At 53.6% G+C, this 22,527-nt stretch overlaps 1 protein-coding gene across 1 annotated transcript; it reads right to left on the bottom strand.

Annotated features, from left to right (window-relative positions):
- Nucleotides 1-3,347: 3,347 nt before the first annotated feature.
- LOC105528137 (zinc finger CCCH domain-containing protein 4-like) lies at nt 3,348-7,281 on the bottom strand. Its single transcript, XM_011964740.1, has 5 exons — nt 7,222-7,281; nt 6,047-6,269; nt 5,695-5,822; nt 4,197-4,310; nt 3,348-3,428 (listed from the first exon to the last, which is right to left on the bottom strand). The coding sequence occupies exons 1-5, from the start codon at nt 7,279-7,281 to the stop codon at nt 3,348-3,350; spliced, it is 606 nt and encodes a 201-aa protein (XP_011820130.1).
- Nucleotides 7,282-22,527: the final 15,246 nt, after the last annotated feature.

Consider the following 22,527-nt stretch of genomic DNA (forward strand, 5'->3'; position numbering starts at 1 on the left):
CCCTGTGGCAGGTCATGACACCTGCTTTATGTTGTGCCCACTTGCTCAGGCTGGACCTCCGTGCCATCCTGCACCACTCTCCCCCAGCCCCTCACCTGCCTGTCAACATTCTTGTGGGCTCCCCACGTGTCCAGACTCCAACCATACTGCCTGGCCACTGCCGCTGCCCACCCCAAGAGCCCCTTCCAAGCTCCGTCCCAGATCTTAGTGGCTCCTGGCCCTCAGTCCAAGTGTCTTTCGTTGCTCTGTGGCCTAAAGGATTCTTCTAGATACCAACAGATCAGGCCACATCCCAAGGAAACCCCAGAGTTATCCTGGTGCTTGGAGTAAATGCCAGTGCCCTCAGCATGACCTGTGATAGGATGGCAGCCACCCCCTCCAGGCAGTGACCTGTGATAAGACGTGCCACTCCTGCCAGCCCCACCTGCAGCCCTGCCCCGAACTGCCTGAGGGCACACCCCACACCGAGGGCTCTGTGCCCGGCAGCACGTGGGGCACTGCTACTGCTGCATTGTAGCAGGTGCCACAGGCACGTGGCTGCATGTGGACAGGAAGGACGCTCGTGCCTTTCAGGTGGGTGTGTGAACTCTGTGGCAGGACAAGTGCTGTGCTGCCTACGAGGGCTGAACCTGCCTGTAGCCTTACTGGTGCTCCCCACCCTCCCTGTTGTCACATAGGATGCCCCTTACCCTCGGGGCGGCTACACCCCCTGCTGCAGGTGCCGCCCTAACAGCTCACACCTGGAGCCCCCAGGTGTGATCCCTGCTGACCACTCAGGTCTGGGGTCCAGGTAGATACTATGTGGGTGGCCATAAGTCACTACGTGGGCTGAGACTTGAAGGACTCTGACAGCCTCATGGGCAACTGTATTAAGCCCCAGCAATTGGAGAGGTGGGCTCCGGGGCTGGGTGGGTCTCCTCTGCCTGTGGTCCCAGCAGCTCAGCAGCAGGGGCTGGCCCAGATGGCCATTGGTCACAGAGACAGCTGGGCTTTGCTGAGTGGGTCATGGTCCAGCCTAGGCCCATGCCACTGAAGCCTTTCTCAGAGGTGTGGGGTCTGCAGGCACTGGTCACAGGTGGACCCAGGATCAGGGCACCAGGGGAAGAACCAGCTGAGGACCTCCCCCAGTCCCAAAACAAAGGCACAGCAGTCCCCGAGCAGGGAGGAGTGAGGACCCGCATGTGGGATCCCGCCTCTCCGGCGTGTGAGCTGTGGATGGCATCTGGTGCCAGCCCCATGCCCGCTGGCTGCTGGCGAGCTTGCAGGCTCTGCAGGCAACCAGAATAACATACTGCAGGTGCACACGGGGTCCTCGCGCTGAGTGATTTACTCAGGGAGTGGCTGAGGGAGCAGGTGAGGGAGGGGCACTTACACCCTGAATGTAGAAAGAACTCCACAAGTCCATAAGGAAGAGGCAGACACCCCATCAGAAAAGTGGACAGAAACCTTGAATGACTGCCAGCAAGGGAAAATGCCCACGTGGCCAACAAACCTATGAAAAGAGGCCCAACCTCACCGGTTGTCCTGGAAATGCAGTCAGCCGCCACAGGACGCGGCAGCACAATCACAGCAGCCAGGCTTTGGAAAGTCTGAGCCCCCATGTGGCTGCGTGTGGACAGGAAGGACACTCGCACCTTTCAGATGGGTGAGTGAACTCCGTGGCAGGAGAACCACGAGGGCTGAACCTGCCTGCAGTCTTACTGCTGCTCCCCACCCTCCCTGTTGTCACATAGGGTGCCCCTTCCCCTCGGGGGTGGCCACGCCCCCCTGCTGCAGGTGCCATGCCAACAGCTCACACCTGGAGCCCCCAGGGCCTGCCTTGGGCAGCTGGGCCCTCGTTCAGGGGCTCCTGGAATTGAAGCGTGTGCCAGGGTGGCCCAGGGCCAGACCCTGACCACCTTGAGGTCAAAGCCCCCATCCAGACCTGCAGTCTGATGTATGTCCAGAGTCCCCGTCAGGACCACTGGACCCCACCTGAAACCACGTCTGCTCCGGCCTCTCCCTTCCCTTGGCCTATTTCCCGCTCTCTCCTTCTGGTTTTCTCCTGCGAGTCCCAGTGAGTCAGGAGTACAACAATCTCCACTCAAGAGTCTGCAGGATTCCAACCTAAGGAAGACAATCACAAGCCCCACAGTTCTCTCTGCATGCCTGACAGAGACACATGGAGAGGCGTGTGCAGTGGCCATAAAAGCCGAGACTAGGAACAGCAGGAAGGGCCAGCACTGAGTGGGCGCTCATGGCAGGAAGGGTCCGTGAGCTGCAGCACTGGCTAGTGGGGTGGTGGGAAAAGCTGAATTGTATCCCCTGAGAAGGCTGAAGTCCTGACTCCTTATGTGAATATAAGGTCGTTGCAGATGCAATTAGACAAGACAAGGTCATATCTGAGTAGGGTGGGCCCTAAATCCAATATGACAGGGACCCTATAAGAGAAGAGGAGAGACACTGAGACCCTAAATCCAACACAACTGGTATCCTTGGAAGGGGAGGACAGACAGTGAAACAGAGACCAGGACAGGACCACCGTGTGACAACGGAGGCAGACATCAAGAGATGCGCCTGCAAACCAAGGCTCACTGAGGGCTGCCAGCCGTCACCAGGGGCTGAAGACACACACACAGAACAGATGCTGCCCCAGAGCCTCAACAGGAACCAACACTGCCAACACCGTGATTTCAAACTTCTGGCCTCCAGAGCTGTGAGATGACAAACTTCTGCTGTTTCAAGCACCCAGTTTGTGGTGGACGTTCCCAGGGCACTAGAGAAAGCACGTCCATCCTGCCTGGGCGTTTGGGTATCTGAGACACTACCAGCCCTTAGGACGCCTTCCCAGGCTTCACTCTCCTTCCTATCCTGTACTTCCTCTTGTTCCCTCATCTGGAACTACCTTCTTTTTGTTCTCACCATGAACTTTCCAACCTTAACCCACTAGCTCCTATGCCATGTCAGCTTCCCCTAGACATCACCACTGGAAGTCTGCTCCCACTCCAGCTTCCGGGTTCTGGCCCTTGGCCAGTGTTCCTTGAAACACCCATTCTCCCCAGGTCTTCTCCAGCAGGTGTCATATTGAAGGCAGATGACTCATTGTCTCTTTTCCCAGCAGGAACTGTGTTAGTCTCACTCACTTCAGCCAGTGTTTTGAACAGGCCCGGTACATGGAAGACAGTGGCATTTAATATATGTTTACAGATGGATGAATGAATGGGTGGGTGAAGGGGCAGGTGGATGGATAGACGGGTGGATAGATAAGGGATGAATGGATAGATGGAAGGCTGGATGGATGAAAGGAGAGAGAGAAAAGGGTGGGAGAGAGAGAAAGGGATAAGCAGATTGATGAATGCACAGGTGGGTTAATGGATGAGTGGTGGATGGTTGGATGAATAAATGGATGAGTGGATAGTTGGATGGATGGATGGGTAAATGAATGGATGTATGGATGCTGAGGGAGCAGGTGAGGGAGGGGCACTTGGATGTATGGATGGACAAAAGAAAGAAGAAAGGGAGAAAGGGAGGGAGGGTGAGAGGGAAAGGGGGTGAGTAGATGGCTGGGTGGATGGATGGTTGATTACAGTTGGGTGGATGGATAAATGGATAGTTGGATGGATGGGCAGGCAGATGATGGCTGGATGAATAGATGGATGGATGGGTGGACAGATGAATGGGTAGGTGAATGGATGGATGAGCGGATGGGTTGATGATGGATGGATGGATAGACAGATGGGTGCGTGGGTATGTGATGGATGGATGAATGAATAGGTGGTGTGTGGATGGACGGGTTGATGCAGGGGGTGAGTAGGTTATGGATGGATGGATAGATGGATGAATGGATGGATGGACCAGTGGATTTGTGGGTGGATGGATGGATGGATGGATGGTGGATGGGTAGATGGGTGAATGGATGTGTGGGCAGGTTATGGATGGATGGAGGGATGGATGGATAGATGGAGGTGTGGATGGATGGATGCATGGATGCATGGGTGGATGGATAGATGGATGCATGGATGGATGGATGGATGGATGGATGGATGGATGGATGGATGGATGGATGGGTAGATGGGTGAATGGATGTGTGGGTAGGTTATGGATGGATGGATGGATGGATAGATAGATGAATGGATGAGTGGATGGATGGATGGATGGATGGATGGATGGATGCATGGATGGATGCATGGATGGATGGATGCATGGATGCATGGGTGGATGGATAGATGGATGCATGGATGGACGGACGGATGGATGATGGATGGAGGAATGGATGAGTGGATAGGTGGGTGGAGGGACAGATAGATTTGCAGATGGATGGGTGGAAGGTCCTGGATGACATGTACAAATCTACCATTCTGGTCCAATCTCAAATTCCCCTACAGGGCTGGCTGTGTGGATGCCACATTTAGCACTTGTTCTCCAAGGAGGGTTGAGCTCTTTAATACAAATGAAATATGTTAACTTCAAAATGTCTGAAGAAGTCTTTTCTTCTCACACTAAGTCCGTGCAGAACCCAAGTTCCCTGGGAGGGATGAGCCCGCCAGAGCCCGCTTTGGTGCTGGACGGGAGGCCCACCCTCCACGCCCTGCACTTTACCATCGGATTTGTGCTCTTCGTCAAGTGACCTTTAGACACACGGCCTGGGTTTTTAAAGCCGGAAAAAACTATACAATGTTTCCTTTGAGAGAAGCATTTTAATAAAGGTGCGGCAACAGTGAAATACGCCGCTGAAAGGGTAAACGGATTCCTCTATGTTTGGCTTGTTTTGGTTTTCACTCCACAATCCTCCTTTAATCTCTGTAGATTCATTTGACTGGCTCAAAGGTCACAGCCTCTACCTGTTTCCTGATGTCTGACAACAGAAAAAAAACCCACCTTTTTTGAAACACAATTCATTAGCAAATCCTACGTTCCCTGGTGCCTCGCCTGCTCTCCTTCTCCTGAGGATGCACCAGGTCACAAACACAGCCGGCCCTGGTGCCACGGCCAGGACCCATGATTCCCAGCAGGACAGAGCCGAGGATACTCATGCCCTACCGACAGATGGGTGTCCTACAAACCAGCTGCCACTCTGCCAGTGCCTGACTCAGGGAGCTAGGGGAAAGCAGAAATGAAACCGATGGTCACACCCTGGCCTTCTCCTCCCCTCACCCCAGCCTGTCACTTAAGTAAACCAGGGCCATGCGGAGCTAGGCAGGGCCTGACCTGCAGCCCCTAGCTGCTCTGTGCGGCCAAGAGTGAGAACCGTGGCACCAGCCATGACCCACAGTTGTCAGCATCCCCACAGAGGACAGGAACCTCCGAGAACCACCCTCCTGGCAGAGAGGGCCAAGGGCTATTCTGTGAGACCTGTGTCTCAGGTGTGTGTGGGAGAGGCAGGCAGATATTCAGACAGAGAGAGGGGCAGAGAGACAGGAAGAGACTCAGAGAAGCAGAGAGAACTTAGCTCAGGGTCAAAGACTTTGGAGGGCCCTCCCCTAGGCAGGGTGGTCGGCCATTCCAGTCTGCCCCGGACTGAGGGGTTTCCCTGGATTCAGGATTTCTGGGACCTGTGGTCGCCCCTGTCCTTACTCCTGGCCAGCCTTGCTCTGCTGAGTTCGGGAGAGCAGCCCCGGGCAGGGAGGACTGAGGAAGGGGCATGGAGCCCGAGATGGGGGTGGCAGAGGGAGATCACAGGGGAGCAGGTGCGGCAGGCTCAGACCAGCTCCCCACGTGTTGGGGTGCAGCAGGGGCAGCAGCAGCTGTGCACACCGGGAGGGCGGTGTTTGGGGTGAACCGCAGGTGCCGAGCTCCAGCCCCACTGTGTGGGATGCGCTCAGCCTTTAAGGTGCTGCCCTGCACTTCCACAGAGAGGACGGAGCATCACAGACACCAGCGCAGCCGGCCAGGGAGGACAGGGCAAGCCAGAGGACAGGACCTGTGGGCAGTGGGCAGAGCACAGGCCAGACAGATGCTGCCGGCTTTGAAGAGCGGCTCAGCACGGCCACGCACGCCCATCGACAGGGCATCTGAAGTTTTCCTTTGTTTTCTTTTGTTTGAGAAGCCCGGAAGTGTAGACTTTTACACTTGGGTGAAACGCCCCGGTGTTTGGGTGTCAGTGGCTGCATCCCCGCATCCGTCAGGATTCCTGGTGGCCCAAGCTGCAGCAGGGCAGGGGCAGGGGCGCCCCCCAGCTGGGCAGAGACTTGGTCCTCACGGCCACGGCACTCACAGAGGCCCCAGAGAAGCAGCTCAGAGGCCAGCAGGGCACAAGGGGGAGTCAGCCGGGTGAGCAGCTCTGCGCCCCACTGGCCCCCACACCAGCCACAGCAGAGGAGACTGGTGGCCTCACTCCCCCGCCAACCCCAGAGCCCCACCCATCCAGGTGCAGCAGGGCCCAGGGCACAGGTCGGGGGAGCTGGCAGGGATGGCTGCGCCCAGCCAACGGCAGCAGGACCACAAACACCCCACTGCACTCCGTTCCATAAGGGCAGCTTCATGTGAGCCAGACACAGCCCTGTCCAAGGGAGCCTACTGCCCCAGCCCAGGCCACACCCCAAGGAACGCCCTGTGGGCACTGCTGAGCAGCCCAGTCACCAGGCCCAGCGGCCGGCCCTGCGTTCACTCTCTTGTGCCTTCCCTGGGCAAAGGCCCAGCCTGGCAGCACAGAACCTTTGCTTACACAGGCTTGAATTCGAGTTCCGGGGAATGGGAGAGTGGAACGTGATAGCTGAACGTGCCTCTCCGATGTTCACACTATGTCCAGTGGTGAAAGTTCATCGAGTGTCCAACCCAAGCAACAGGCGTTCTTCTACCCTTCCCCTGCCTGGCCTCCCTTCCCACCTCACAACGCTTACATGAATAAAGGGTGGCCCTCATGCCACTAGAAGAGCCCACCCTAGGCCTCTTGGTGGTCCTGGAGAGGCCTCCTCTCCAAGAACACCAGCCCACCACAGTCCTCTGAGGACGCAGGGCCAGACACCAAGAGGGCAGGTGGCATGGAAAGAAAACATCGCAAGCTCTGTTTGCCTAAAAATATCACTCTCCTAAGGTGAATGCAGAAGAATTTCCATGTATATGACTGACCTTCACAAATCCAGCCAGCATTAGCCCATCAAGCACTGAACACATTCATCTAGAATTTAAACAATTTTACTTATTCTGCAAGCCGAGATCCTCTTTACTTAAAACTGTTTGTCATACAGATGAAGGGATCCATCAGACAGAACATTTTATTTGATTAAAAATTGGATGGCGTACATGTTTACACAGTATTAGTGGGACAGAAACGCCCCTTTTGAAGTACATGCCCTCAGCCATGGCTGCCGGCCCCGGGCTCCAGCCAGCCACGCCCTGCAGATCCCCACCGTTAAGCTCATCCTAGTTCAGAATCAAAGGTTAATATTTAAGTGGCTTTTCAATATGTGTATTCAAAGATAGTATTATGACCTGTAAGCTACAGAAACATTCTCATATCCGCTAAGCCTTGTTCACACAGAGAAACTGTATCTAAAATTCTGAAAAGTTCTATCATATCACAATGGTAATTTTTAAAGCTTAGGAAGAAAAGGAAAAAGAAATCACCTGTAGGTCAGTTACCCAAAAACAGCCAACGGCCCACCGGTGCCCTGAGTTCATCCCGCACCCATGCCGAGGCCTGGTTTGCTCCGGGTCCTGTTGCTGGGACACTGCTGGGCAGCTGCAGGCCCTCCCTGTACTTTCTCCACCCAGGGCCGGGCATCGGGGTTGTGGAGGGAGCAAGTGGATGGGAGAGGGCAAGGGTGAGCTCGGGGCCGGGGCCCTGGGTTAGAACCTCTGGCTCCCTCACTTTTTGGCAAGGGTCCTGGCACCTGTGCCTCAGTTTACTTATCTGTGCAGACAGCAGGTCATCACGCCCAGCACAGAAGGTTGTTGAAAGGACTGGACAAGTTAAATGATGGAAATGGCTTTGACGTTTATGCACCGGTGCCAGGATGTCCCAGATGCGTGTAACTATCAGTCTAATGCTACTGTTATCAGCTCTTAAAAGTATTTCAGATAATGAAATAAAACAGACTTTCCAGATTCTGCCATGATGTTAAAAGGCTTCGGTGGGGATCGCTGACCTGAGGTTTCTGGAGATGAGCCTGGCCTTGCCATCACACAGGTGGGGTCATGACACAGAGGACAGCCACCTGCACCTGCCACCACCCGACAGGATACAGAGGAAAGCTACTCCCACCTGTTACCACCTGGGAGGACAGAGGGGACAGTCACCCCACCTGTCACCACCTGACAGGACACAGGGGACAGTCACCCACCTGTCACCACCTGACAGGACACAGGGGACAGTCACCCACCTGTCACCACCTGGGAGGACAGAGGGGACAGCCACCCCCACCTGTCACCACCTGACAGGACATAGGACAGTCACCCTACCTGTCACCACCTGGGAGGACAACAAAGGGACAGTCACCTATACCTGTCACCACCTGATGGGACATGGGACACTCAACCCCACCTGCCACCACCTGGGAGGACACAGAAGAAAGCCACCCACACCTGTCACCACATAAGAGGACACAGGGGGACAGCGACCCCCACCTGTCACCACCTGGCAGGACAGAGGGGACAGCCACCCCCCCGTCACCACCTGGGAGGACGCAGAGGACAGCCACCCCCACCTGTCACCACCTGACAGGACACAAGGGACAGTCACCCCCACCTGTCACCACCTGACGGGACACGGGACAGCCACCCCCACCTGTCACCACCTGGAAGGACACAGAGGGACAGTCATCCCCACTTGTCACCATGTGACAGGACACAGGGGACAGCCACCCCTGCTTATCACCACCTGATGGGACACAGAGGACAGCCACCCCCACCTGTTACCTCCTGACAGGACACAGAGGCTTCTGGGAACCACTTGTGTTGTCTGTGTGTCCAGAGGGTGTGAAAGGACAGTCCAGTGACTGTTGCCTGCACAGAAATGATGCCCTTGAGACCGGAGGCCCAGGACACCTGCCCCTGTGATGGGCTCGGCGCTGGGCTGGAGAGCAGGAGTGTGTTCTGCTCCCGCATGTGTGTTCTGAGCAGAGTCCCTTTCCCACGTGGCTGCCAGGACACTCAAGGCTGCTGCTGAGCTCAGGTTCAGTGACAGAGTGGAGCTGTCATTTCCTCCTGTGTGGCAGCCAGACTCCCAAGGCCCCCCACCTCCTGTTGGTGACACCCTTGTTTGGTGTCCCAGTGATAACCACCTTCTAACCCACAGAACACAGCAAAGGGGAGTGGAGGAACGTGATTGTGTTACGCGGGACTGCAACGCTCATTTCTATGGAGCCTGTCCCTCCCCTGTGGCTCTGAGGAAGCCCATGGCCGGGCTGGGGAGCCCCAGGTGACAGGAAGAGCAGGTGGCCTCTGGAAGCTCATGCAGCCTCTGGCCAGCAAGGAAGTAAAGTCCGGAGTCCACAGCCGCAGGGCCTGGGATCCTGCCAATATCCCGAGGAGTGGAGTCCAGGTGGACCCTGGCCCACGGGAGCCTTGAGTGAGACGGTAGCGGTCTGACGTCCGGGCTGCATGCACTGGTGAGGCCTGAGCAGGGGACCCCGGACGCCCGGAGGGAGGAGACATGGGCCGCGTTCAGCCGTTTGGCTCGTGACTGGCATTGCCATACGCGGGAGGCACTCGCTTCTCTGCCATTTTTATTTTATGTTTTCTTGTTAGCAGCCCTGGGAGGGGCCTGGCACAAAACATGCCTCAAACACTGCGGAGAGAATGAAGGAGGGTGGGCAGGGAGCGGCCTCAGAAACCCCTGGGGAAATGAGGTGTGGTATGTAAAATCGAACGTTTGTTATTTGTAATAAAAACATTCACTGTTTTGTGTTTGTTTGTTTGTTTGTTTTGAGACAGAGTCTCACCCCGCCGCCCAGGCTGGAGTGCAACCACGCGATCTCGGCTCACTGCAACCTCCCGGGATCAAGCGATTCTCCTGCCTCAGCCTCCCGAGTAGCTGGGATTACAGGCGCCCGCCACCACGCCCGGCTAATTTTTGTATTTTTAGTAGAGACAGGGTTTCACCATGTTGGCCAGGTTGGTCTCAAACTCCTGACCTCAAGTGATCCGCCCGCCTCAGCCTCCCAAAGTGCTGGGATTACAGGTGAGCCACCGCACACAGCCAAGATTCACTATGACATGGAACTGCTCCCATTTGTTTTCGCGTTTTGGGCTCTGAAATACTTACTGGCAGTGCGTGATCACTGCAGTGCCTTCCCTAAATGGGGAGCCATGCCCATGACACAGGTGCCCCAACACACCAGAGTGTGCCCCCACCCCTCCAGCCTCAACAGGCTTTCCCAGGCCTCTGCATGACCAGGATGCTGGGTATACATCCTGGGAGGCCCGTACCCAGGGACTGAGGGGTGAACGCATGAGAACACAGCCTCCCTGCCTGGCACGGGCAGCTCAGAGCCATAACTCGTCCCCCAGAGCGCCTCTTGGGTCCGTCGGGAGCCACTCGCAGGGCACTTCCTAAGGAGCAGAGCCTGCTCCGCCACCTCCCTCCGAGGCCTCCCTGCTACTCCCTGAGACCACTTCCCTCCTCAGCTCTGCGGAACCAAGCCCTCTTCCCGGGACCACAGGGGCTGCAGCATGGGGAAGTGGGTGCCACACTGACTTTTTCTGGAACCACATGATCAAGAGGGTTTGGCTACTGAAATGCCTAGAAAGCTTCAGGACCAGGCGTTCTCCTGAAAAGCTGAGCTCCTGGTGGTGGCGCTCATGCCCGGTGCGGTGGAAATCCAAGGAGGCCCCCCCAGCAATTGCGCGGGAGCCCCAAATCCCTCTCACAGAAGCCTGTGTTCGGGATGGGGAGGGTGGTGGAGACTGACAGTAAAGAAATGAGCAGATGTGGTGCGTCAGGGGTGCCGGGGTGGTGGGGTGGGCAGGACAGGAGGAGCAGACAGCTGTGTCCTTCATTCAGCCGTCAGAGCCCACAGCAGCGCGTCCTCAAGGCGGGGCCAGGCTTTTCCCCCTTCCCTGTTTCTGGACCTTGCTCTTGTCACCATGTGATGCCCCCGTCACCGCTGTGTCTGTATTTTAGGAGTCCCAGGAACCGGGCACAGCGATGCACCTGCAGTCCCAGCACCTTGGGAGGCCGAGGCAGGGAGCTGGGACCACCCTCTTAAAAAACAAACAAGGAAACGGGCCTCGGGAACCAGCCAAGGAGGGTCTCCCCCACGGTCTCCCCCACGGTCTCCCCCAGGGCAGCTCAGCGCTTGGTGATGAGGCCTCTCCGGGGTGGAGGCAGGGGCTGTGCAGGGAGAGACTAGGGGTCACGGCCTTCTCCTCTGGGGCTTCCCCAAGTCCCCAGACAGCAGGCAGAAGTGCCGGCCCCTGAGCTCTGGAGTGCAGCATGTGAGCCTGGGGGCCCATCCTCCCTAAGACGATGCCTGTGCCCGGCAGCCCTGGCGCCTGCCGCCCACAACTGCGTCTGGGTGAGGGCAGCACCACCACCTTCTCCTCCTGGACAGTGGCTCCTGTCAGTGCCTGGAGGGGTGAGGAGGGCCTGCCTCCCCACGTCCTCGAACGCAGGTTGAGCACTTCCTGTGTGCACGCCCCACGTGGGGTTTCACATCTAAGCCTTGGCATGACCCTTGCACAGGCCCCACCATCTCCCAGGCTGTCAGAGGTGAGGAGACACCCTGACTCGCCAGGTCATGCAGCAGGCGGGCGTGCCCTCCCGGGGTGCCAGCTGGCAACCACCATATGGTCCCCCGGGTTCTCAGCTGGGGGAACCCCCGCCCCACTGGAGACGTGTAGCAATACCTGGAGGCACTTCTGATTGCCACTATGGGAGGGAGAGGTGCTCTATCCGATGGGCAGAGGCCAGCGTGGCTACATGATGTCCTATGCATCCCCAGTCTCTGTGCTGTGGTTGAAAAACACTGCTATCTGGTCAAGTGAGTGGTTTAGGTGGGCATGTGTGTATATGTGGGAGTGTGTGGGTGTGTGCCCATGAAAGTGGCCTTGTCTGTGTGCATGTGCGCATGTGTGCATGTAGGAGTGCCTGAGTGGGTGGGTGTTGACCATGTGCACATGTGGGTGTGTGCAGGTATGTACAGTGTGTGCACATGTGGGTGTGGGAATGATGTGTATGGGCGTGTGCACAGGTGTGTGGGTCTGTGTGTGGGGTATGCATGCATGTATGATTGTGTGCACAGGTGAGTGTGCAAGCATGTGCAGGTATGGATGGGTGTGAGGTGTGCATGGCACGTGTGTGGAGGGGGTGTGCCTGTGTGTGGATGTGTATGGGTGTGTGCATGGGTATGTGTGTGCATGTATATGGGCACATGCACATGTGTGGGTGTGTGCGCCTGTGTATGGGTATGCATGCAGGGGTGCATGTATGGATGTGTGTACACGTGTGCCCAGGCGGGTGTGCGACTGTGTGCAGGTGTGTGTGGAGGTGGGGTATGCACAGGTGGGTGTAGGTATGCACATGCCTGATGGGGAACAGGAGCCTCGGGTTCCTTCCTACAGTTCTTTCTGGCCCCACCAGTGGACCCAGAGTAGAAACCAGCCGGAGAGAAGCACAGGGGGAAGCACAGCCATCACTTTGCAAAATCACTTAGTGAAATCTGGGGGAAAATGAGAGTGGGCTGAAGGCAAAATCAGTGTGATCTTTGAGCCGGAGAACACAGCAATTAGGGGCACAGGCGCATGGAACAGCCCGGAAGCTGGATGCAGAGGGCTGCGCAGCCCTTACCTGCCCCAGGAGTAGGAGGGTGGTGGGCATGTTCACGCACCACGTGCAGCCCTGGCTGCTCTGCTGCTAGAGTCCGTTCTGGCTGCTGTGGCAACATGCCTGAGCCTGGGCCACTTGTCAACAACAGACATTTACTGCTCACAGTTCTGGAGGCTGCAAATCCAAGACCAGGGTGCTGGCGGATGCGGCGTCTCACGAGGCCGCCCTCTGCTTCCAAGATGGCGCCCCTTGACAAGGCTCATGGTGGACAGAGTGAGGGAGCTCCCTGGAGCCTCTTCTACCCGGGCACTCATGCCATTCGTGAGAGCACAGCCCTGGTGATCTACTCACCTCCCAAAGGTCCTACCTATTAACACTATCACACTGGGTATTAGGTTCCAACCTATGAATTTTGGGGGTCGCCAACGCTTAGGCCACAGAAACTACTAATGCATCCTGGGATATTGTGAAACTACCCCAAAATGTGAGTTTCTGAAGGATGAGCTAAAAATGAAATAAGGACCATGAAAATGTGCTGATGTTGCCAATGGCCATGACTCCACATCAGGAGCTGATGTTTCACGGCCGCTCCAGGAGAGGTGTGCGGGCAGAGCGGGGAGCGGCGTCCCTCCATGGGCCTGCCCTCGAGGGCTGGTGCCTGCATCGTGGTTGCATTCAGCCCCTAAGAGGCTGCAGGCAGCCGCCCCGTGTGGTGTTGGGGAAGCCGGTAAGGGCATTACTCCCCAGCTTTCTGTGCGGTTTCCTCTCGGGAGCGATGTGAAGCCACTGCCTCCACTGTGAGGTTTAGCTAATGCCAGACGACAGTCTGATCTCGCTTAGCCAGGTACAGATAAAGTACAACACACTCCTTAGTCCCCTCCCGTTCCTGTCCACAGGTGCCCACAGGGAGCCTGCACTCCATCTCCTGGGCACCTGGGCTCCCACCCCCAGCCGGAGCCCCGCTGTTTCCCGCTCTCTGCCCTGTACCCTTCTCAGAGTCTCAGCCCTCCTGTGCTGGGCTGGCCAGGTGAGACGGAGGGATGCCTGGTCCCCACGCCAGTGCCCAGGGCATGCTTACCCAGTGTGTGCATGGCCAGCCAGTGGCACCCAGCCATGCGGTGGCAGGAGCCCCTCACCCCCTGCAGTCCTGCCACCCTGCTCCTCTGCCTCCCCAGGGAGTCTCCACTTTGCAGGAGAAGTGGGGGCTCAGATAGGTGGCGGAGTCAGTGGAGGGAACAAGGAGACAGGACCTTCCCTCCTGGTCCTTAAAAGTGCAGGCACTGGTGGGCTTGGCTCTTGTGGAGGCTGCAGCTTTTGTGTTCCTTCCAGGACCACAGAAATATACCACACATCCTCCAAAGTAAATAGGTGATTAACATCAACCAGGATGGGGACATGTCGCCAAAATGGAATACAAGCAGTAACGAATGAACATCGAAGGAAGTGGGGAAAAGAAAACCTACCACACGCTTTGGAAGACAGTATTTTGATCATGGGCTGTAAGACAAAAAGAACGGCGTGCAGATACCGTGCCCTAGTTTGTGAAGCCGTCTTGCACAGCAACCTGAGTTACCAATTATGGAATTACTGTGTGTGCTCCAGAACTGAGTGAGCAAGCACATTGTGGGTAATTAGAGCCAGATATGTAATTTACGGGACCCAGCACAAAACGAGATTGTGGGGCCCTTGCTCAAAGATCATTAAGAACTTCAGGATGGCGACAGCAGAGTCTTAAACCCTCTGAGCAGGAAGCCCCATGTGGCCACTCAGGTCACCTCCCCGTGGCCACGCTGTGGGTGGCAAGTCTCGCTGCGGGAGAAGGGAGCTACGAGTAAGGAGCGTGAGAAGCTGGGGGGAGAGGCAGCAGTTGGAGCTTGTAGTTTCAGCACAGAAATATCAGTAGACAGCTGGGTAGACAGGTGTGAGCCTGACATGGGCCCGTGTGTTCTCAGTGAGGTTTTAGCTGTGTCCACTGGGGGACCTCAGAGCAGGGACACCCCACAGCCACAGGCACCCCCAGAGCCGGATCTCGGGCACTAATATCCCTCTCCAGGGCCAGGCACTGGGGCCCCCAGCACCAAGGCAGGGAGGGTCCCGGGTGAACCTGGAGCACCTGTGGTCCCACAAAGTAAGGCAGAGCGCCCAAAGGGCAGCGAGGTGTCAAAAGGACAGAGGACCAATCTAAATGGCTCCAGAGCCAAACCTGGGACAATCAGAGCAAAACAGTACGTAAGTATAGCAATGGGCCAGGTGCAGTGGCACATGCCTGTGATCCAAACACTTTGGGAGGCTGAGGCGGGCAGATTGCTTGAGTCCCGGAGTTCTAGACCAGCCTGGACAACATGGTGAAACCCTGCCTCTACAGAAAATAAAAAATTAGCTGAGCATGGTGGTGCGTGCCTGTGGTCCCAGCCACTCAGCAGGCTGAGGTGGAAGGATCATTTGAACCCGGGAGACAGAGGTTGCAGTGAACTGAGATCATGCCACTGCACTCCAGTCTGGGTGACAGAGCGAGACCCTGTCTCAAAAAAAAAATTATAGTAATAGCTCATAACCCATCTTATAAGGCTAATACATACAAGTCCATACATAATTGCATAGATAAATAATAGCTAAATAAGTGGAAAGAGAGGGTGAAATGCTTGTCCCCTCCGAATTGCAGTTAATAAATGCAGAAGCGATGATGGCAACAGAGAATTGCCATTTTGCGAACAAGACAGGAACTATCAAGAGATGTTATGATTAGTAGGCAATATTAGGATGAGAAATGGGATATTTCTTGGCCCCAAACTATCTCCCCACGAGATAAAGGGAAAACGCAAATTGGCGGCGGAGAGGCCTGGCAGACGCCCCTGATCCCAGCAACCAAGCTTAACACACCAGTAAAGGACAGGCCCACATCATAGACCTCCTGATGAGACGCCCTGAGGTCAGCCTGGCATAGCTTCTGTGGGTCCTTCCCAGAGGATGTGCCCTCAATGCAGCCATGAGAAGCAGCTGTGTGCTGGACAATGACCACACTCCCCAAGCTGTCCCCACTGGGAGGCAGCCACGGAGAATGACAAGCAAATGCAATGTGTGGTCCTGGACTGGGCCGTGGGCCAGAAAGACACTGGGATGGGGCCTGTACGTTAGTTAACAGTATTGCATTTAAAAGAATTTTTTAAAAATAGTATTGCATTGGTGTTAATTTCCTGATTTTGAACCTTGCACCATGGTTCTATATGAGATAACCTCTACGGAAACTGCTTACAGGATATGCTGGAATTCTTTGCACTGTTTTTGTTTTTTGTAACTTTTTTCATAACTCTGAAATCATTTCAAAACGACTATTTAGAAATTAAAAATGAAAACAAAAGATGATCTTTTGTCCTCAGAGAATATCCTTCTAAGTATAAACAGTGTGAATGCTATGCTTACAAGTCACCTGAAGGCCGGGCGTGGTGGTTCACGCCTGTAATCCCAGCACTTTGGGAGGCCGAGGTGTTATGCCCAGACCGTTTATTCCCCGAAGAAGACCACCAGAGTCCAGAGTCAAAGCTAAGCAGCAAGGATCTTTATTACAGGTTCGAACCTGGAACTCTCCCTCGCTCGCGAAACGAGACGGGCAGGAGAGCTCCCCCACTGAGCTCCGAGCAGTGTTATATAGTCTAAGAAAAGTGGGCATAGAGTTATTATACAAATCAGATATGTGATTGGCTAGTGTTTGAACAAGGCGATTTGGCTAACTATGATTGGTTCCCGCCATTTCTGATATTTCGGTTCAGCCTTTGAGGCGGGAGAGCAGGTTTATGGCAGCAAGAGTTTATCTTACTTAAACACGTCTTGTGACCTTTACAAAATCTCTGGTACGTGCAGAAAAACAGGTACTCACAGAACTTACGAAATCTCTGGTATGTGCAAAACAAAATCTCTGGTACGTGCAGAAAAACAGGTACTCACAGAACTTACGAAATCTCTGGTATGTGCAAAGATTAGAGAGCAGAACAAAAGGTGTAGTGGGGGGGGGGTACACATCTATCTTTGTGTCCTTTCAGAGGTAGGCAGATCACCTGAGGTCAGGAGTTCAAGACCAGCCTGATCAACATGGTGAAACTCCGTCTCTACTAAAAATGCAGAAATTACCCAGGCGTGGTGGCTCACATCTGTATCCCAGCTACTTGGGAGGTTGAAACAGGAGAATTGCTGGAACCCAGGAGGTGGAGGTTGCAGTGAGCTGAGACCACGTCACTGCACTCCAGCCTGGGCAACAGAGCGAGACTCTGACCCAAAAAAAAAAAAAAGTCACGGCTGTTGGCAACCGTATTTCATTTGTGTGGTCACATCACCAGCACTGTGATACGTAGTTGTCCTGTGGCAAACAGTGCCCTCCAAACAGCTGTTCACCGAGAACTCCAGAACGTGAACTTGTTTGGACACAGGTTCTTCGCAGGCACAGTGAGTTAAAGTGAAGTCATTCTGGATTAGGGCCAGCCCTAAATCCTATGGCTGATGTCATAGGATATGACATCATACACTGTACCCATACGCTGTGGACTCAGGGCGCACTGCCTGTGAGTAGAGACAGACCAGCACAGAGCAAGAGCCCCAGGCCGAGAGGCAGCAGACTGGAGGGATGCCGCCACCAGCCAGGGTGCACCCAGGGCCGCCAGCAGCCACTGTGTGGGAGAAGGACGTGGGAGGAGCCCACTCTGCCCACACCTCACTGTCAGACCCTGGCCTCGGAGACAGAGAGAGAGCAGGTGCCTGTTGTCCCAAGCCATGCAGTGTGCAGCACCCTGTTATGGCAGCCACAGGAGACCCACGTCACCATCCAGCTCATGTCTCCACCTCCGAGTTCACCTTCTTCCTTCCGATGCGAGGATGGCATTCTGCAGACGCGGAAGTCGTACCACCACAAAGCGGGATTCCTTCGGAGAGGGCTAGCTGCCGTACAGATAACTGCTTTGTTAGACTTTAGGTTTCTTCCCACCCAACCTTCATTTCCCTGTGATCAGACGAATGGTAAGGCAGCCTCCCCCTTTTTCTGCCCCTTCGTCCTTCGATGCAGGAAAAATGGGCCCTAAAATTGGAGTTTTGCTGGGAGGGTTCTTGACTTGACCCAGGAAAGACTTGGAGGGTGAGCCGGTGGTGTTAGCTGCTCCCTGTGGAGCGGGGCTGACTCACAGGCAGTGAATCCACAGCCTTCGGGCTGTCGCAACCGTATTTATACCCACTTCTTTTAGGTGCAGATTAAGCAGGGATCAATGCAAATTGAGGGGCGGGTTACTTAGAATTGTCTAGGAAAGGAGTGACAACTTCTGGGTCACTGTCATGGAAAAAGGTGGTAACTTCCAGGTCATTGCATGGCATTTGCAACCTATCATGGCACCGGTGGGAGGGTCTTACGCCATGAGCAATGATGGCAGCCAGGGATTACCTTTCTCGCCATCCCCTGATTCCTATCTCCACTTCATCCCATCCAGACCAGATCCTGTTTTGGTCAGCGGGGCTGTGACCAGAAAACAAGTCCTGCCATCTTCCTACCTTATCCGCGCCCTCAGAGATGAGATCCTTCGCCTTAATCTTAAGGGGGTGCACAAGGGCAGGGTCTGTCTTCTAGAACTGTTCCTGCTGCGTTCGTGTTCCTGCTGCGTTCCTGCTGGCATAGGCCCTGCATAACGTTGGAGGAGGGAAAATCTCTGGTGCCCGATCTAAGGGCTCCCGAGGCCGGGTGCTTTCATTCTCCAGGTCAGAGGATAGGATGGGTTGAAGCCTGTACCAGCGTTGTCTTTGTGGGGAATTGCTGCAGTCAACAGGACTCGAGCTTTGCTACGAGCCAAAAGTTAGTAATGATAAGATAGTTATTAGAGGTCCTGGGAAAGGTCCTTTGCCTTTCCAACAGCCCACGTGGTTGCCAACAGCCCATACGCTGTAGACTCGGGATGCACTGCCTGTGAGTCAGCCCCGCTCCACAGGGAGCAGCTAACACCGCCGGCTTGCCCTCGAACTCTTTCCTGGGTGAAGCCAAGAACCCTCCTGGCTAAACCCCAATTTTAGGGCTCATCTTTCTTGCATCAAAGGAAGAGGGGGCAGAAAAAGGGTGAGGCTGCCTTACAAGTTGGTCTGATCATGGGGGAAATGAAGGTTGGTTGGCAAGAAACCCAAAATCCAATAAGGGAGCCAAAAGTTAGTAATGATAAGATAGTAAAGGTCCTGAGAAAGGTCAAAGCCAGGCGAGAAGAATCCGTACGGCTGATGACTGCACGTGCTCCTCGCCGCGTGAGTTGTGTGTATTCGCAAAACAACAGCTTTACGCCTTCCAGGGGCTCACAGGTGAAGGGCATGGTGCCCTCCTCTCATGCCTGCAGGGACGCAGAAGACGCAGGTTAAGTGCACCCAGCGAGTGACTTCCTAAAGTTTAACAGCAGAGGGAACACTTAACAATGCCCCACATAGGACCTTTTATTTTGGTTGTAATTGATCCTTGGGGGAATCCTCCTTTTTAAGGTTTTAATAAGACCGAGTTTTCTGGCTGAACAGGGAGCTATTTGCCATCATTAGCCGCCATCGTGCCCGGCTAATTTTTGTATTTTTTGTAGAGACAGGGTTTCACCATGTTGGCCAGGCTAGTCTCCAACTCCTGACCTCAGGTGATCCGCCTGCCTCAGCTTCCCAGAGTGCTGAGATTACAGGCGTGAGCCACTGCTCCTGGCCTTCTTATAATTTTTGAAGGGCCTTTGTGCCTGGCCTAAATTCCAGGCAGGGGGGCATAGTGAGACGTGTCCAACCCCTGTTTCCTGTCATGGCCTGAATTAGTTTTTTAGGGTTTATTTTTTTTTTTTTGGTGGGGGGAGTGGGAAGGGGATTTCCTTTGGACAAAGGACTTAGAGTCAAAAGACCTCTAGCCAATAGAACATTCTAGGCCAGACAAGAATAGAGGGGGGCAGGCACGCATTAGTCCTCAAAACCCTTTACAGCAATAAGAGTCAAAAACTAAAAGCCAAAAATAAAGTTATAAATCAAGAAAATCCAGAAGCATAGCATCAGTCTGTATCAAGCAAAACGCTGCTCCCACAGACCTCTAAGATGAAACACTTTAGCATCAGGCCATGACATCAGTCAGAACTGGAAGAGAAAACATTACAGGAGCTGACGAAGAAGCTAAAGGAAAGAGCCATCCCGGACCTTTTCAAGGGGAGAAAGAGCTGACAGAAGAGACACACAACAGCTGAACCTCTGGGACACCAACCCAAGAAGTTTTTGCTTCTGTTTTGTGAGAAAGGGTTTCGCTCTGTTGCCCAGGCTGGAGTGCAGTGGTGTGATCACAGCTCACTGCAGCCTTGACTTCCTGGCCTCAAGTGATCTTCCCACCTTAGCCTCCCAAGTAGCTGGGACTACAGACACACACCACCATGCCCTGACTACATTGTTTTTTCAAATGTATTTTTTGTAGAGATGAGGTTTTGCCACGTTGCCCAGGCTGGTCGTGAACTCCTAGGCTCAAGTGATCCACCTGCCTCGGCCTCCCAAAGTGCTGGGATTTACAGGTGTGAGCCACTGCACTTAGCCCAAAGAAGTTTTAAGAGAAGCTGGTTGGAGCTTTAAAAGCAACAATTCTCATAACTTGATAAATCAATACCTTAAGAAAACCCAGTTCCAATACATAGACCATTCCCTAGAAAGTCTACCACAAACAATTTTTCTTTAATCGGCGGGGCGCGGTGGCTCATGCCTGTAATCCCAGCACTTTAGGAGGCCGAGGCAGGTGGATCACAAGGTCAGGAGTTCAAGACCAGCCTGGCCAATATGGTAAAACCCCGTCTCTACTAAAAATACAAAAATTAGCCAGGCGTGGTGGTGGGCACCTGTAAGTCACTCTTCATATCCCTCCTGCAAAAAAAAAAAATAATAATAATAATAATACTAGTAATAATAATATAGATAGATAGATATAGATAGATATAGATATAACTTCCATCAATAACTCTCCCCACTTCTCTCTTTTCTACTCACTGGTTCCCTCATATTCTGAGCCTCTCATTTAATACTTTCTGGACAAAAGTTATTTTTTCCCAATAAAGAATATATCTTCCCTGGCACATTTTATATACATGTAGGAAGCAAGAAATCCTGAACTGCCCAACAGACATTAGCATTCTGTAGATGAGAAGCATTCTACAATTTCAAGATTTTTAAGCCATACAAAAGCTCACTACTTAAAGCCATTTTAACCATTCCAAAACCTATGAATATCAGTGGTTTACCTAGATAAAAATTTTCAAGTTAAATTTTAGAAGACACAACATTCCCTTCAAACTAACATATTTAGACTGACTTGTTTAATTTATGAGCACTCTTTTATTTATAAGCCAATTTGATAGCATGCTAGACACAACACACATCACACAAATGACGTCACCCATGCAAGACAGCTGGATCCAAATTATTTATAAAATTGGGACCTGTTTACCTGACCACATTTTATTTTCCCTGGTAAGTATGAAAGACAGGGGGAAGTGGAGAAAGATTCTGCAGAAAGGAGGGGGTGAACCACATGGCTCAATGTGAGACCTGCAGTCCCTGAGCCACCAGAGAGCTCACCCAGCAGCAGACACACCAAAGAAAAACGTTTAAGTGGCCACTTGTCTGCCTGCAGGAAGCCATCCACCAGGCCAAGGGTCCGAGGCCCCCAGTACACTTACTTGAGCAAAACGCCTCATTGGGGTCAGGAGATTGAGACCGTCTTGGTTAACACGATGAAACCCCGTCTCTACTAAAAATAAAAAAATTAGTTGGGTGTGGTAGCGCACAACTGTAGTCCCAGCTACTCGGGAGGCTGAGGCAGGAGAATTGCTTGAACCCAGGAGACGGAGGTTGCAGTGAGCCGAGATCACACCACTGTACTCCAGGCCGGATGACAGAGCGAGACTCCCTCTCAAAAAAAACAAAACAAAACAAAACAAAACAGAAAACAAAAAATAACGACAACAACAAAAGCACCTCGCTGGGACTAGCCGAAGAAGGTTAGCTCTAGCATTGGCAGGCAGCTTTTTTCTTTCTCACCAGGGAAGGTTAGGACATTCTCATTGCCAAAGGCCCTTTTGCTTATGGTAGGCACACTGATTTTGACCCAGGGGCCAGCAAGTCAAGAGCTCTTGTCTGGGCATGTCAGATGCCAATCTCACGACACTCTCTCAGGACAGGTAAGGCTGAGGCGAAAGGCACTGACAGCAACTGTTAGCAATTGCACATTTTGGCTATTCATCTTGCTTTTAATTCTACCCCTTTTGCCCTGTTCGTATTGTTGCAAACTTTAAAGGGCATATTCAGGAGTTGGCTCACAGGGTTTCAGGTCCCATTTCTGCTTTCTGTACCTTCCTCCTCATGTCGGAGGCAGATTCAGGGATAAAATGTACACCCAGGAGAGCCTGCCCTTCTGGGCGTTCGGAATCTGCGTCATTACGTTTCCTGAGTGCCTCGACCAAACTTCCTTGAAACAGAGTGCGATTTTCATCCTTCCCTGAGTTATTTTTCTAACCTTTTCATAACTGACTGGCTTAATCTCACACTTTTCCCTCTGCTTCTCCCTCACAGCACAGCAAGTGAGCAACAGTGCTTACAAGTCATGACAAGTGAAAGAACATGGTAGACTTAGATTCTTCCAAAAACCCCAGATTATCTGAAAACTGGCCACATGCCTGGTTGCACAAAGCCACATCAGACCTCGTAGACTTAGATTCTTCCATAAAACCCCAGATTATCTGAAAACCGGCCACGTGCCTCGTTGCACGGAGCCAAGTCAGACATAGAAAATGGCACCTGCCCTTCAACTGCCCCCATTTCCATCAGCTGCCTCTCGC

The sequence above is a fragment of the Mandrillus leucophaeus genome, unplaced genomic scaffold (genome assembly GCF_000951045.1).
Source record: "Mandrillus leucophaeus isolate KB7577 unplaced genomic scaffold, Mleu.le_1.0 Scaffold702, whole genome shotgun sequence".
Classification (NCBI taxonomy): domain Eukaryota; kingdom Metazoa; phylum Chordata; class Mammalia; order Primates; family Cercopithecidae; genus Mandrillus; species Mandrillus leucophaeus.

Coding starts and splice junctions, on each gene's coding strand:
- LOC105528137 (XM_011964740.1), bottom strand. CDS start 7,281: ATGGCTGAGGGCATGTACTTCAAAAGGGGCGTTTCTGTCCCACTAATA. Junction 6,270..7,221: donor CACTAATACTGTGTAAACAT/GTACGCCATCCA, acceptor TGTGGGGGCCAG/TGGGGCGCAGAGCTGCTCAC. Junction 5,823..6,046: donor CCGGGGCGTTTCACCCAAGT/GTAAAAGTCTAC, acceptor TCTCTGTGGAAG/TGCAGGGCAGCACCTTAAAG.